The following is a 12,758-nucleotide window of genomic DNA, read 5'->3' on the forward strand; positions in this document are numbered from 1 at the left end:
CTGAGGCCCAGGGGCTTGGGATACTTGTGGCCCATCCACGACCCAAGCATCCTACGGATATACGGTGGCTCTAGCTAGGTCTTGGTGCGCAAAACGACAGCAACACCAATACAACGCTGTTAATTGTCTTCCTCAAGTCGGCATTGTGACGTGAACTTGACAGGACTTAAAATGACCATGTCAGGACATCAAGGGGGTCTGCATTGTACGGACTATCCCGCTGGCCTTAGTAGATGGGCTTGAATAGTCTAGAGAGCCGCTGAGATGGAATACACTGTCGGTTAGATTCCATAAAACCTGCAGTGTTTGAACTTGCCCTTTGCTGATCTGACTGACACGCGGAAGTAAACAAACCCCTGAGTCCGGGGCCCACAAATACTACGAATCTTTCCCTCTGCTATACAGGCGGCAACCAGCACATCCTAATAACATTGAGCTCGACATCATGGAGCATCCCAACGCTATACTAATACAATGGAATGTATTTACCAGCCCTGAAAAAAGGAGAGGTGTAAGGTCCACGTAACCTACGAACTCGGGCAAATTTATTTTCAAACCACCCTCACTTATTCGTGCGGTTCCCTTGGGGCCTCTTCGCACAAAGTCCAACCTCCTCTCTCCGCCTATGCGATCCACTGCTCATCAAACATGCTGGCAATTCCTGCCCCGAGGCTCGAGTAGAACGGTAGATGAGAAGATGGACGATGCTTAGCCTGTGACTAGGTACCTAACTACCTCTCCGTTTGCTCCCTCCCTTCGCACCGCACCTTTCTTCGATATTTCCGAAACTAGACTCAGGTCACCCAGAGCTCGGGAACGCTCGTCTAGTCTCTATAGTAGATCAAGGCGAAGACACTTATGCAACAAGATTCAATAGGTACTACTGAACATTACATACGGTATCAAAAAAACGCAGCCAACCCCATAACCGCCAGTTCCAACGCCACGCTTCCCAAGTGTATATACAGGAAGGATATCATACGATCATAAGCCAATGCTTTGCTGCCAAATGCAGCAGGCAGAATACCTACCTTACCCTACCTTACCCAACCAGCACACTTCTAGCAGAGTCCCCCATCCGCAGCAGCCACATCCATGGGAGCCGGCCGCCGCCTCCAGTTCTTGCCCAGACCAGAACCGAGTCCCGAGTTGTCTTCACAGCCCTCTGTCTCTTCCGGAAATCCAAAACCTAATAACACCAGGCTCCTTGCCAATACCCTTGTAAAAGAAAACGGCCCTAAACGCCCCGCCGAAAGGAAAACGTCAGGTAGCCAACCCAGCCGCCATTTTATCTTCCAACCGTCCCAGAAACGAAAAAGGTCCCAGGGGAATTATATATATCAGGGCGTTCAAACTCGTTTAACGTTTCGCACCGTTTTCGATGTGGTGCGTAAGACCAGAGCGGGGCTTTCCGAAACTCACAAACCCCATACAACACCACCGACCACCACCGCCAGTCCCGTCGCAACCCACAGCGTCGACGAGCGCATGGCGACCCGACCAGACACGGCCCCGGAGGCGGGAATGACCTCGGCCGCCAGACTCTCGTTCACGAAGCCCGGTCCGCAGATGGTGTTGACCTGCTTGGCGGCCTCGACATAGGTCCGGGCGATCATCTGCCTCCGGTCGGCGGTCGCGGCCTGGAACTGCGCCATGGTCTGCTGCAGGCAGTCGCCGCAGGCGGGCACGGTGGAGCCGGGCAGGGTCCTGTTGAGCGGGAGGAAGTAGAAGTAGGTCGTCGAGTAGTTGGTGCCGTTGGTGACGGCGTTGGCGTAGCAGTAGGCGCCCGTGTCGGGGTCCTTGAGGCAGCCGGCGCTGTAGACGGGTGCGTAGGCGGCCATGGCGAGGTAGGCGTCCACGACGGCCGGCTGCTCCCGCTCGAAGTCGGCGCCGCAGTTCTCGGGCTTGGTCAGGTTCTGCGCCAGCTGCTGCATGTAGTCGTTGCAGAGCGTCACGTTGGCGGCGCACGTGGCGTCCAGCGTTCGGGTGATGCTGACGGGTGTTCTTTGCGCTTGGAAGAAGGACTTGGAGTTCTGTTTTTCCGGGTGCCGGGGGTTAGCTACTAACTATCCTGGGTCACAACGAGGATTTTGCCTTGGTTAGACTTACATCGAAGAGCATGGACAGGGGGTAGCACTTCTTGAATGTCGGGTCGTTGAGGAAGTTGTTGATGAAAATCGGACATGGTGCGGGCTGGCCGTCTGGTCCCGCGGTGAAGTTCGATGCCAGGCTATCGAGGATGCTGGGAAGAGGACTGGCAGAGGCAGTCGTGCTTGTACTCGTTGGTATCAATGTCCCCACGGCAATAGAGAATGTCGTGGTCACCGATCCGCCTTCTGAAGTCCTGGACGGTTGTGAGGATTCCGTAGACTCTGGCGATTCCGTCGTGTGCTGTCCCCGCATCCTCAGCCCCCTGATCTCCTGCTCGGGTAGCACGTTCCATCTCTGGCCCTCCTGAGACGGTGGCGTCTGGTCGTCGATGATCACGGTCTCGACGGGCGCCGCAGGATCTAGGGCGGCAGCCAATGTGTGCGAAACGAAGCAGAGGAGAACAGCGAGGATCACGGCCCATGGTGTTGGCTGCCGTCTGTGTAGTGAGGGTAAGTGGCGGACCGGCCGTGGTGAAGTGCCACCGGTGTGGCGCGCGGGGATTGGCATTGCAGTGGAAGACATCGTGTCGCGGCTGCAGGGAAGAGGCATGGAAGCCGGTGCAACATCACTTTGTGCGACGCCTTCCAACGGTGTGTATAATAACGAGAGACTGCGCCTCCGGCTGCCTGGGTCAGACAGACAGATCGGCGTCGGACTTGTGGGGCGAGAGCGGAGCGGAAACACTCGTTCACGTCGAGGTTGTCGTTGACGGTTGGTGTTGACCGTTGTTGCAACCGATGCTTCCCCCAACTCGCACACACGCGACCCTCTTATACCGCTCCGTCTAGATGCTCGGTCGCGGGCGGCCAGGCGCGGGAACCCATCCACCAGGAACTGGAGATGAAGCGTCTCGAAAGTCCAATGACGAGCTCGTGCTGGCGTTGCCAATCGGTTGGTCAATACGTCTGGTAAGGGCGCTCCGGATAAATATACGCAATGCCGAGCGGGACGAGGTCGACACCAATGGGACGAGGGAGGTGGGCAGTGGAAATTTGGGCGGTAATGCCACTGCCCAGTTGGGAAAGGAGACCGTAGCTGACCAACGCGTGTAAAGTTGGAGAGGCCAGGTGTGCTTCTTCCAGCTGCGCTGTGTGTCTTGGCCGCTGCCTGTACTGAGAATCTCCAGAGACGCTCGATCGCGAGACGTTGCTGACTGAGGTGTAGAAAAGGCTAAGAGCGTTGGAAGAAGCCTGAAGCAGCAGAAATGGTAAAATAGAAACAACACGCGGCACAGCGACAACGGGCGAGAACAAAAGTCCACCCACGGTCCACGACACGATCTGCTCCAGGGATTGGGCCCCCCTGATGCACTGATGAACGAGTTGCTGAATCCACCCGACTCCACCCTTCGGCCCGCCGGGGTGCCTGGACAGCAATCACGATCGGGTCTCGCTGGGCCAATCGCGCACTGCTCTGCTGCCGGCGTTCGGCGCGGTGGGTTGCGGTCGGGTGGGTCGGGGAAGGCCGCTTGACTGCGTTGCTCCTGATGCAGTCTGGGGGCTTGTTGTAGTTCATGGGGGCGCCGTCTACTATTGATCTGCCTTTCCCTCTTGGGGGTGGCACACCAACACCTCCACAAGACGGCACGGGATGGCTGTCTGATACTGATGATAACCATAGCTCACGCTGAGTGCCGCGCCATCACTGCTGTGCCATCTTTGCAGTGCTGTGCCAGAACGCTCGTTCAGAAGGGCCAGGCGGCTGAGTTAAACCAACTCCAGATGAGCTCGAAATTATCAGACGGTGACGAACCAAGGGGGATCAGATGAAGATTCATCCGCTAACACACTGCAATTGTTCTTGCCCAGACCGGTAGTGTACGGTAGGGCAGAAACCAACCTGGAAGTATTAAAATCTTGGCATAAGCGAAATATCATTGCCCGCTGATTAAATCCAGATCGGGATGCATTTGTTACCTTGTCAAATGCAACCGGTTGGGGAATCTCGGGATCTATCAGACAACGGGACGGCGCGACTTATCCTGGCATCATCATTTTATGCTGCTCCTGCTGCGAGAGTCCAGTCCTGCAGGGAGCTGCTCGTGCCCCTGTTGCCACCGTTTTTCTGTCCGTGATCAGCGAGTTCTTCCACGTGCGTGTCCACGATTGAAGAGGCCGGATCGGAAGGGAAACAAAATGTGCGGTCTCGTAGTGAACTATTATCGGTTGTCGGTTGCATCTTTTCATTTATTGATTCCACTTGCGGATCTCGCGGCTGGACCATTGGCCGGTCTAAATTGGACCCACTTTTAACCCCATTGCCAAATGCAAGCCCGGCGGCCGGTCTAGACTCTGCGCCCAACTCTGCCCTACGGGAGACTCCACGGTGCTTGTTCCCTGTGCCTGCTCAGTGATCACCAAGATCAGCGTTGGAGAATCACATCTTGGCATAACCGCCATGTGCAACGTGGATTTCCATATTCAAATCCTGTCGAGTTCGGTAACCACACAGATCACTTATCACCCGGCGATGAGATGCATCCGCAACGATTCGCTGAACAGAACCTCGAATAGGTGCTCAACGGCCTCTCGAGTATGCACTGTACACACGTATTATCTGTGGCGGTCCTCTCAGACAGGAGCCCCCTCGCGTCGCACGACTCACGCTTCATGTTGACACGTCCTTGTGATACCCAACACTCAGCCGCCCGAGAGTCGCACAACACGACGACATGGATTGAATTCATTGTCTCCGAGAGGATCAGCTCGAAGGGCTTCTCTGCAGGGTCCCGACAAGAGCCACCCGTCCAACGGCCATCTTCCGGTGTTGCGCTAACATGCAGTCCTTCATGGCCAGAACCAACAATCATTGCCGGCGGTTCCGACGAGAACTCCGACAGGAGGATATGGATATGCTTGCTTATGCGACCAAGTCGATTCGATATTAACGGAACCAATACTCTCGCGCATCTCACTGCACTGCATCAGTCCAGACTTCCCGACAAGAGAGCAAATCAGGCGATGAATCTCCCGCATACCTATAACGAACTTGGTTGGATAACTATAACACCATCCTTATTACCTACTACCATGCAATCTCTGGCTCTTGCTGCCTGCTGCCAAATCAGCGTCCTTCGACTAAAAGCGTCTGACTGCATCAATAGCCCGCTTCCTCTCCTGCTGACAGGATGCTGATTACACGCAACATTTTTCCAGGAGCGTCAGTCAGTCAATATTGCGCCTGTGCCACATCTGAACGGAAACCATTTCGAGCCAGCTAAGTAGGTGCTCCTGATTCCAGAAGCGTGTCTTCTAAGGGAAATACGCGTCAACAACTGGGGAGCTTATGTACCTTGGTATATATGACTGATTCCAATATCCCCGAGACCCCAATCTGACGCCCCAGGAACCACATAGACTGCAATGATACGCTTCCCCCGATCAGGAGAACGACCGCTTATTGTCTGTAAAACCTTCCGCAGTAGATCGCTCAGTGGGACCCAACAAGAGCTTCTCCGTCCAAGTCCCCGAAGCGCCCACAATTCGGCGGGAAATATCGCCAACGGGCCGGGAAGGAAGGGAGAGTCTGAGCTCACCATATGTCACCCACACACGTCAATAGATAGAATACCAGGTAGACAGGCAGGGTTGAATGAAGCATAGAAGCATCCAATCACCACCACTTTAGCCCAACATACAATCCATTTATGTATCATGATGTATTAGACCATCAGTGAGCGTGAGCCAACGAAGCCAGCTTTCTAGCTGTCTATCACAGATGATATATAGCATACACCGTACAATGCAATGCATTCATGCCGCGCCGTATCCCGTCGTATACTGTAGGTAAGGTAGGTAATAACCTGGGTACCTTGGGGTAAACCACACATTTCCCGTCCATAACACCCGCAACGGCATCACCATTCCCAACATCGGAAGGGGCAAAGCCATCGTCTCCGGTGTCCATGGAGCCAGGTACGTAATAAAACATCTAGGCCAAGTAGGTCAATACCGTCCCCTCGCGGTCAAGGTAATCCTTGTCAATTAACCTGCGCAAGCGCGGTAACGTTAGCAAGCGAAGCCAAACCCACTAGTACATACAAAAAAGGAAAAGAAAAAGCCAGGAGAGCGACGAGAGAAAACTCACTTCTCGATATTGGCCTTGATATCCGCCGGGTCCATGGCGCCCCTGCTCTTGGTCTGGTTGATGACCTCGGCGACCAGTTGCGGCTCGGTCAGCTTCTTGCGGCTCTTCATGATGCGCACGATGGCGGCCTGGGTCTCGAACTGGCGGTCGGCGGCGACGCGCTGGTGCGTCTCGCGGTTCTCCTCCTTGGTCTCCTTCAGCTGCACCTGGTTGATCTTGACGCGGAACTTGGGGTCCGTGAAGGCCTTGTTGACCGTGAAGGTGTCGGTCGGGTTGACTTCCTTGCCCCGCGGGTACTTGGTCAGCACGCGGGCCTTGCCGCAGGCGAGCGACTGGAGCGTGCGGTCGAGCTCGGCGCCCTGCAGGCCGGTCGAGTGGGAGATCTGCTCGTACGCGAGGACGCCGGCCATGCTAGTTCCGTCGGTGTCGTCGTCGACCTCGTTGAAGAGCACAAGGACTGCTGCTTGGGCGGCGCTGACGAGGAGCTCTTTCGGCCCGCGGTTGAACTGCGCTTTGATGACGCAGTGCGCCATGTTGTGCTTCCAGGTCAGCCGCCGGCCGGTGTGTTTGGTCTTGTAATACCTGGTGAAGGTGTTGATCTGCTCCGCCACCTCCTTCGGGAGCAGCACCTTCACGTCGGGGAAGGTCGGCCACGCGGCCGCGGAGAGGATATTCACCGTCAGCTCGACGCTGCTGGTGTTCTGCCCGGTGCCGGCCAGCCACTCCTTGTACGAGGCCATTTCCTCCTTGGCCAGCTCCTGGTCCTTAAACATCTGCTCCAGGTTATGCGTAAAACTAGATCCGCACTCAACCTTGAGTTTCGAGAGCATGCTCCGCTCGGCGTCTTGGCTCGCGCTCCGGCCCAGGAGCAGCCGCCGCGCCAGGTCCTTCTTGTAGAAGGCCTCAAAGATATCCTTGCCTTCGATGAAGCGGAACAGCTCGAGCCCGTTGTCTAATTGCCGATCTAGCTCCGCATCTTCATCGGCAGTGCTCGCCATGCCGCTCCTTTCGGCCTCGGCTCTATCCTTGCCATCGGATAACAGCGACGCTGGAAGTGACTTGAGACCCCCGCGGAGGAGCATGTCGATGTACTTTGCGATCATCTCGCCAACCTTGGACGTGCCTGTGTTCCATGTGGACGCGCTCTTTTTGTCATTGATAAAATGGCCGAACGACTCCCTCAGGGCATAGGAGAAGACATCATCCTTGGAGAAGGCGTCGCGGATCATGATGTCCAGGGATCGCCGCAATTCCAGCAGGCGGATGACCATATCATCGCCCCGCGAGGTATCGCTAACGACGGCGACGCCCGTCTGGCGAATGTACTGCTCCCAGGGCCCTTTCAGGCGTTTCTGCAGGCCAGATAGCTTCAACAGCTCGTACAGGGCCGTCATTGATTCGACGTCATGCGCTTCAAGCAGCCTCGCGACGCTGCCGCTGTCGAGTAACTTCTCCGAGTACTCCTCGATGAGGACGCGGTGGGCATCTTCCAGGAGCTGTCGCTTGGTGGTGCTTTCAAAGTTGAACCCGTCGCACCTCGCGCCCTCCTGTTCCAGCAACGCTCGCACATAGCCGATGTAACCCTTCAGCTCCGACCCGGCGCTCGCCTCGCTCGCCTCACGCTCGAACGCCCAATGCGACCTGTCCAGAAACATGGGCTCAAACGCCTTGCCGTAGACCCCACACAGCCTCAGCATCGCAATCGCATCCTTCAGCAACGCGTCGTCCCGTCGCTCATCGATGCGCCGGTCGTAGTCCACCAACCGACACACGCCTTCCAACACGGCCTTCCCCTGCGGCGAGACGGCCCCTCCCTTGACCGACCCAAAGACCGCCTTCTTGAACAGCTCGATCCCCATCTCATTGATCCCCTGCTTCCCCCTCCCGCCCTCGCTCGGCAGCATCCTCAAGTACGCCCGATCCAGATAGCTGTACAGCCCCCGCACAACAAAAACAACCTCGTTCCACCGCCTCCACCTCCCGACCACTTCCCTCAGCAACACATCCCCGGGCCTGTCAGCGCTGCTTTCCCAACCGTAGGAACCACCACCGCGCCCGTCATCATCATCATTCTTACCACCAGTTTCCGCATGCTGCACAGCAGCGGCATACTTCTCCCACAGCCCGCGCAGCATCTCCCGGCCATTGAGCCACGCATCGCACCGCGCCCGCAACCGCTCCGTCAGCTCCTGCGCCTCGCCCTTCCGCACGATGTCCTCGACGCCGCGGTACAGCCGCTCCATGGGCTGGGCGGGCGTCTTGCCGGCGAAGATGGCGGACAGCGCCTCGTCCAGTTCGGTGTATACCCGTTGGTAGTAGGCGGTTATTGATGCTGTCGGCGATGACGCACTAGTGGATGCGGAGGCAGCAGTGGTGGTGGTAGTGGTGGTAGGAAAAGGGCGGAGGTTCTTAACGATGAGCTTGCGCGAGCCCAGGTGTGGTTGGAGGACGGTGGCCGGCCGTTGTTGTTGCGGGTGGTGATGCTGGTAGCTGTAGGAGGACTGGGTATGGTGGTGGTGGCGCTGAGGGGCTGGGCTGGCTCCGCTGTTGCTACCGGGACCGGTGAGGTCGATGATCTCCGGGCGCTTGCCCTGCACTTTGGCCGACATTGTCGATGTTGTTGTTGGCGTTGCGATGGTTGTGGTAGGTGAGATGTAGTGCTCGGAGCGCGGGCGCTTGGAGTCGGGTCGGGCAGTGGCGGAGCCTTCGTTGCCGGATGCGAAATGAGGGCGGGTCGGGTCGGGGTCCGAGTCAACCCGGCGTCGCCTGTTGGTCGACGAGGGAGCGGACGAAGAGGGAGACGGGGGCCGGGCGGAGGTTGCGGCCTGGGGAGAGGGCGGCATGGACGGGACCCGCGCAGGTCCGGCTGCGGGACGGGGCGTCTTCTTTGCGAAAGCTGCTTGGGTGTTTTGGCCTGCTTCAGATATTCGTGAGCTGCAGCCGCCTGTCGTCACGAATTTGAGGCGAGTGCTGTGAAGATGTCTACTACTTGTGTGGTCAACGCCGAGAAGAATTAGTTCGGTATGTCTTTCGGGCCGCTAGGGTTGGGTTTAAGAGGGAGGTTTGTGAGATGCGGCAATGACGGAGTTACGTAAAGCTTGCGGATCGGATATCTACACTGTGTGTCATGGCTGATGATAGCATTCTAACACCGTGCTCAAGTTCCCACTCTCACCACCGTCTGCGAAAATTACTGGTACAACTTACAAGTACCGCAATACTGTACGGAAGAAGGTGGTGTACTATACAGGTATCTGCCCAATACCTCCATACACTCCTGTACTCATCCACACTCATAGTACCGCTGCATCGTTTTCAATCGGTCCTGCCTCCAGCCCAACGGTGATATAACTTGGAACTATACCAAGCCTAATCGGATACACTGCCTTGGTCAACCTCGCGGCCCCAGCACCACTCCACATCTCCTCCAGTAACTATCGATACATCCGGCTCCGTGTTTCTCAAGCTTGGAAAGGGGGGTTGGCCAAAGTCCTCCTCCGCCTCCCAGCGAAGCTGCGTGCGCGACGTCTCGGTGAGAAGCTTGGACACCGATTCCAAGGTTGTCCATGAACACGGCGACCCTCTTGCGTGGCATTGCGGCCAGCCTGCCGTATTCGATCTTGAGGTCGCCAGAGCTACCTAGTGTGAGCCACGGCTGTCGCCTTCCAGACCCGAAGAACGTATGGAGCAAAGCGTGCGTTCCACGAGCTGTTCAACTCGATGCGCGGTGGACCGGCCTGGCCCCCGGGCTGTCGCCGGTACCGAAAATGGTCGATGCTCGGTTGCAAATGTTCCACAGTTCCCATGACTTCCAGCCGCGGCATGCGTAGCGCGGTGTGCGCTGCGGCCTGTAATAATAAATCTATGTCTCGAGCGATCTTCGTTGTTGTTCCTACAGTCTCCGGGAAGTTGTGTCCGTGTACCTCGTCGTCTGGGGCGTACCACTTGGCGTTCACGTCCAGAGGGAACATGTCCTTGACCAGCAGCTCTGAAGTTAGGGAGATGCGTCTCATCCATGTCCATGTTGTCCGGGCCGGCATACGCTAGATATCGGAAATCAGGAGAAAGTCATCTTCGAGCTTTTTGATACGGTCCTTCCCGAGTCCGACTATTACGTGCTGCCAGATCTTGCGCTCAAAGAAGGCCTGCCAGCCCCTGCAGACTGCTGCGTACGGGGCCAGACGGGACCTCTCTTGTTTGCTAAGCTGCACAACGTGGTCGAGCACCTCGCTCTTCAGCTTCCTGGGCAGGCCAGTCCATGAAGGGTCCTGCGGTTGCGTGTTCGGGTCCATGACGGGCAGGTTGAACGCTACAGCTTTCGATTAAATGAGCGAGAAGTGCTTGTCGCCTAACGATGGTTGACAGTCTTCAAGTGGAGCTTGATACAGGTAATCAATGGTAAGACTGACACTGTGGAATGCTGTCTATGTCGGTTGACTAACGGTGCAGCGTTTCCAGCAAGTGGAAGGTGCCAGTGAGAATATTCTGCGAAACTTCCGGGTTCGTGGTTGAGCAAGGCGCCTACCCGTAACAGAACCCAATGAACTGGACCCGGGCTCGGGCCCGGAGTGGTACAAGTCGGGTGCCATCCATTTTTCCGACTAAGAGCAGATACTAGGACTGAGTTTCCAGGATGTGACGGGCAGGTGCTTAGTACTACTAGGCTGGTCTGGATGGGAGAAGGAGAGCTTGGAAGCTCAGGAGGTCAGCGGCATAATATCAGGGTTAGGGTCTTTCATCGCACCATCCCAGATGGGAAGTTGCGTTATTCAGCCTTCTACCCCACAACTTCCCTTCGACCCACTACTGTTGGAGCTATTCCCACAATGATCCATGATCCATGGAAGAACATTCGATGCATCTGCAGCCATCTGGGCTTGTCTCAGGAAAGCGGGTCTGGGAACCATTCACCCGATTTTCGACATTCAGACGAAGTCGACGTTGACCTAGACCCCCAGGTTCCCACGCTTGGAACTCAGGGACACTTCTCTAACATCTCTAACTCCGGTACTTTATATCCCTCCTGCAACGGGAGATATCCCTTTGCGGAACCCTATTAGAGACGGCCTTCCATCAACAACCAGAGTGACGGCTTCCTTGCTCGGGTCGATGGTCTTGGCATAAGTCTCTGCTGGCTCCGTTTCATCTCTTCTTTCCCTTTTTCACAGACAATCGACGAGGTTCAACCGGATTTCGTTCAACAAATGGCACCACCAGGACCTTTGAATCTCGATGTCGAGGCCATCTCGGGCATTTGTGGGTAGGTGACTCTACCAAGTTCCTTCAAACCCGCTTCTCTCATACAGCAGACGTATTTAGTAACCACCGACCAACAGCTCAATATCAATAGCATGCTGGGTCTTTGTGTTCTCGCCGCAGATCATTGAGAACTTCCGGCGCAGCAGCGCCGAGGGCCTCTCGATCCAGTTCATCGTCGTCTGGCTTCTGGGCGATGTCTTCAACATCCTGGGTGCCGTGCTGCAAGGGGTGCTCCCCACCATGATCATCTTGGCCATCTACTACACGATAGCCGATATAGTCCTGCTGGGCCAGTGTTTCTACTACCGCGGGTTCACGCTGCGGGACGATGTCACGCAGCCACCACCGAAGAATCCGAAGCGCAACGGCAATGGCAGCGGAGCTGGGAACTTGCGTGGCGAGCCGAACGAACGCACCGGGCTGCTAGCCGCTGATAACGCCGCCGCCACCACCGCCGCCGCGACGCACCCAGAACGGTCGCCGTACTATCACAGCGCCCAGGATCACGAGCGAAGGGGCTCCTGGACGCACCTGTCGCCGGCCGTGCCGCTCGTCAGCGAGGAACCCGTCGCGGCAGCAGTCCCGCTCCGGCCGACGACGCGGCTCCAGGCTTGTGCGTTCAACACGCTGGCCATCCTGATGGTCTGCGCAGCTGGCGTCGCGGGGTGGTGGCTGAGCCGGACCGACGGGCAGCATCCGGCTAAGGGAGACGATGGCCGCGGCGATCCTCTGGAGTTCAACCTGCTGGGTCAGGTCTTTGGGTGGCTGTGCGCAGCGCTCTACCTGGGATCCCGCGTGCCCCAGCTGCTTCTGAATTGGCGGCGCAAGTCGACCGAGGGAGTGTCGGTTCTGTTCTTCTTGTTTGCCTGCCTCGGCAACCTGACATATGTACTATCTATCCTGGCATTTGACCCGAAATGCGACGGAGACCAGGGGTGCGAGCCGGGCGAGGCGGCGCAAATCTTCTTGCAATATATACTGGTCAACCTCTCATGGTTGGCTGGCAGCGCCGGCACGCTGCTGCTAGATTTGAGCATCTTTGTACAGTTCTTTTTGTACGACAAGATGGAAGAAGACGAGAGCAGTGATAACGAGAGTATGGACGAGGAGGAGAGCATTGAGGGTGATACATGGGATCAGCGGCCTGTTTTAGAGCGGAACAACACTGGGTATTAGTTACCTCTACATCACAGGGACACACGAGGTCTTGGGAAACGGTTTCGAAACAAGGATTAAAATACCACATATGTTTTTTTTTCACA

At 56.6% G+C, this 12,758-nt stretch overlaps 5 protein-coding genes across 5 annotated transcripts; 2 read left to right on the forward strand and 3 right to left on the reverse strand.

Annotated features, from left to right (window-relative positions):
* Positions 1–1,418: 1,418 nt before the first annotated feature.
* Positions 1,419–2,673, reverse strand: B0T15DRAFT_496889 (uncharacterized protein; the record flags this gene model as incomplete). The annotated part of the gene is made up of 2 exons (XM_062867221.1): positions 1,419–2,033; positions 2,110–2,673. The coding sequence occupies 2 exons, from the start codon at positions 2,671–2,673 to the stop codon at positions 1,419–1,421; spliced, it is 1,179 nt and encodes a 392-aa protein (XP_062718205.1).
* A 126-nt stretch (positions 2,674–2,799) lies between these two features.
* On the reverse strand, positions 2,800–4,099 carry B0T15DRAFT_305056 (uncharacterized protein). Its single transcript, XM_062863856.1, has 2 exons — positions 2,928–4,099; positions 2,800–2,891 (listed from the first exon to the last, which is right to left on the reverse strand). Exon 1 carries the CDS (start codon positions 3,767–3,769, stop codon positions 2,936–2,938), a length of 834 nt encoding a protein of 277 aa, XP_062718206.1. The 5' UTR covers positions 3,770–4,099; the 3' UTR covers positions 2,800–2,891; positions 2,928–2,935.
* Positions 4,100–4,489: 390 nt separating this feature from the next.
* On the forward strand, positions 4,490–5,783 carry B0T15DRAFT_542902 (uncharacterized protein). Its single transcript, XM_062869949.1, has 2 exons — positions 4,490–5,371; positions 5,573–5,783. Exon 1 carries the CDS (start codon positions 4,686–4,688, stop codon positions 5,283–5,285), a length of 600 nt encoding a protein of 199 aa, XP_062718207.1. The 5' UTR covers positions 4,490–4,685; the 3' UTR covers positions 5,286–5,371; positions 5,573–5,783.
* A 9-nt stretch (positions 5,784–5,792) lies between these two features.
* B0T15DRAFT_542906 (Cullin family-domain-containing protein) lies at positions 5,793–9,360 on the reverse strand. The gene is made up of 2 exons (XM_062869950.1): positions 6,238–9,360; positions 5,793–6,139 (listed from the first exon to the last, which is right to left on the reverse strand). Exons 1-2 carry the CDS (start codon positions 9,078–9,080, stop codon positions 6,082–6,084), a joined length of 2,901 nt encoding a protein of 966 aa, XP_062718208.1. The 5' UTR covers positions 9,081–9,360; the 3' UTR covers positions 5,793–6,081.
* Positions 9,361–11,040: 1,680 nt separating this feature from the next.
* B0T15DRAFT_542909 (PQ loop repeat-domain-containing protein) lies at positions 11,041–12,741 on the forward strand. Its single transcript, XM_062869951.1, has 2 exons — positions 11,041–11,497; positions 11,574–12,741. The coding sequence occupies exons 1-2, from the start codon at positions 11,442–11,444 to the stop codon at positions 12,670–12,672; spliced, it is 1,155 nt and encodes a 384-aa protein (XP_062718209.1). The 5' UTR covers positions 11,041–11,441; the 3' UTR covers positions 12,673–12,741.
* Positions 12,742–12,758: the final 17 nt, after the last annotated feature.

This window comes from Chaetomium strumarium, assembly GCF_033439665.1.
Source record: "Chaetomium strumarium strain CBS 333.67 chromosome Unknown B0T15scaffold_7, whole genome shotgun sequence".
In the NCBI taxonomy this organism is placed as follows: domain Eukaryota; kingdom Fungi; phylum Ascomycota; class Sordariomycetes; order Sordariales; family Chaetomiaceae; genus Chaetomium; species Chaetomium strumarium.

Excerpts from the sequence above, each read along its gene's own strand:
- B0T15DRAFT_542902 (XM_062869949.1), top strand. The coding sequence starts at position 4,686 with ATGCACTGTACACACGTATTATCTGTGGCGGTCCTCTCAGACAGGAGC.
- B0T15DRAFT_542909 (XM_062869951.1), top strand. The coding sequence starts at position 11,442 with ATGGCACCACCAGGACCTTTGAATCTCGATGTCGAGGCCATCTCGGGC. Across the intron at positions 11,498-11,573 it reads GCCATCTCGGGCATTTGTGG|CTCAATATCAATAGCATGCT; the intron begins GTAGGTGACTCT and ends ACCGACCAACAG.
- B0T15DRAFT_542906 (XM_062869950.1), bottom strand. The coding sequence starts at position 9,080 with ATGCCGCCCTCTCCCCAGGCCGCAACCTCCGCCCGGCCCCCGTCTCCC. Across the intron at positions 6,140-6,237 it reads ATCAAGGCCAATATCGAGAA|GTTAATTGACAAGGATTACC; the intron begins GTGAGTTTTCTC and ends GCGCTTGCGCAG.
- B0T15DRAFT_305056 (XM_062863856.1), bottom strand. The coding sequence starts at position 3,769 with ATGGTTATCATCAGTATCAGACAGCCATCCCGTGCCGTCTTGTGGAGG.